At 60.2% G+C, this 1,627-nt stretch overlaps 1 protein-coding gene across 1 annotated transcript in view; it reads right to left on the reverse strand.

Annotated features, from left to right (window-relative positions):
- The window catches only part of TLE3 (TLE family member 3, transcriptional corepressor), a gene marked incomplete at its 5' end in the record, with an annotated part of 44,452 nt that overhangs the window by 32,035 nt on the left and 10,790 nt on the right, over window positions 1-1,627 (reverse strand). The window contains 2 exons of the mRNA XM_015638425.3: window positions 134-208; window positions 553-615. Of these exons, the coding sequence (XP_015493911.3) occupies window positions 134-208; window positions 553-615 (138 nt within the window). The remainder of the gene's footprint in view (window positions 1-133; window positions 209-552; window positions 616-1,627) is intronic.

Raw genomic sequence — 1,627 nt, forward strand, 5'->3', positions numbered from 1 at the left:
GTTTTTGGGATGGCTGAGCACTGGGAGCCGCCCTGCCTGCCCTCCTGAGCGCAGGGCTGCCTCTGGACATGGTAAATGATAGGAATAAAAGGGGAATACACACGGTGAGAGGCAGATTGGGAAGTCCACGTACCCCGATGATAGCATTCAACTCCGTCATTGTCACTTGCTTGGCACGCTCAACAGCCTGGGCCACCTGCTGTTGGTGCTGTGGGGACACGGGGGCCGCGTCAGCCGCAGCCCAGGAGCCCCCCAGGCGGGGTCCCCCCTCTTTTGGGCCCTATTTTTCCCGGTTTTCCCCCATTTTTCGCCCTCTTTTGGGTGCAGCAGCCTGGGGGCAGCTCCCAGCTCCTCGGGGAGAAGGGGAAGCCGCTCACAGCCTTTTTGGGGGGCTCAGTGCTGAGCACAGCCCCTGCTCTGCCCATCCCAAGGGTTTTCCAGGCAGGATTTAAATCCCATTTCTCCACCCCAGGGACCCAGCAGTGCCCGTGGGGGAGTGGAAACCCCTGGGAGAAGCTGCACCCCTCGAGCAGGGCGTGGAGAAATCCTTACCTCTTGTGACAGAAAAGGCATGATCTGGGCTAAAATCGTGTTCAGTCTTTTAGCAATTTCTGTCTGAAAAAAGGGAAGAAGGAAAAGCAACGGTCAGCACCCAGCAACCTCCCACGAGGCTTCCCGGCAGCAGCGCTGCGTCCCCTGTCCCTTCCCAAAATCCCCTCCCTGTCCCCTGTCCCTTCCCAAAATCCCTCCTGTGCCTCCCCTCCCTGTCCCTCTCCTTCTGTCCCTTCCCAAAATCCCTTCTCTGTCCCCTCTCCCTTCCTAATATCTTCTCCCTGTCCCCTGTCCTTTCCCAAAATCTCTTCATTCTCTCTCCCTGTCCCTTCCCAAAGTTCCTTCCCAAAGTTCCTTCCCAAAATCTCCTCCTGTGCATCTTCTCCCTGTCCCTTCCCAAAATCCCCTCCTGTCCCTCTCTCCCTGCCCATGGAAGCAGCAGCAGCTCCCAGCAGAGCCCCCCAGGCTCTCCATCCCAGGGACACATCCCTGTTTTCCCAGGACCCCATTCCCACCACGGGATCAGCGTCCTGGAGCGGCCCCGGCCCTGCCACACCAGCCTGGGCTTGGAGGAAACACAGCCAGTGCCATCCCAGAGCAGCTGCCGCTCCCTGGAGGGGCTGGATCCCAGGAAATCCAGACTTTGGAGATCCTCTCCATCCCCCTCTCCATCCCCCTCTCCATTCCACTCCGTTCCCAGGGCTGTGGTGGGGATTTGGTTTCTCCCAGATGCTCCTGCCCTGCGCAGGGAGTGGGATCCCAAAATCCACCAGGGCCCTGCTCTGCTCCCTCCCCACGGGCACCATTCCCTCCGCCAGCCTCACATCCCTGTCCAGGAACAGCCTCCAATCCAATCCCAAAGGCCCCTCAGCCCAGGAGACACCGGGAAAATCCTGCCCTGCCCTGCCTGGAGCCCCCCAGAGCTCCGGCTCCTGCTCCAGGGGCTCCCCACAGAGCTGCAAACAAAGCCCATGGAACATTCCCGGCCATCCTCTTCCCCAGCAGCACCCCTGGTGACTGGGTTACACCTGGTGCTCTTCCCTGGAATTGGCTCTGTGGGAGCTTCCAGGGATCT

The sequence above is a fragment of the Parus major genome, chromosome 10 (genome assembly GCF_001522545.3).
Source record: "Parus major isolate Abel chromosome 10, Parus_major1.1, whole genome shotgun sequence".
Lineage (NCBI taxonomy): Eukaryota > Metazoa > Chordata > Aves > Passeriformes > Paridae > Parus > Parus major.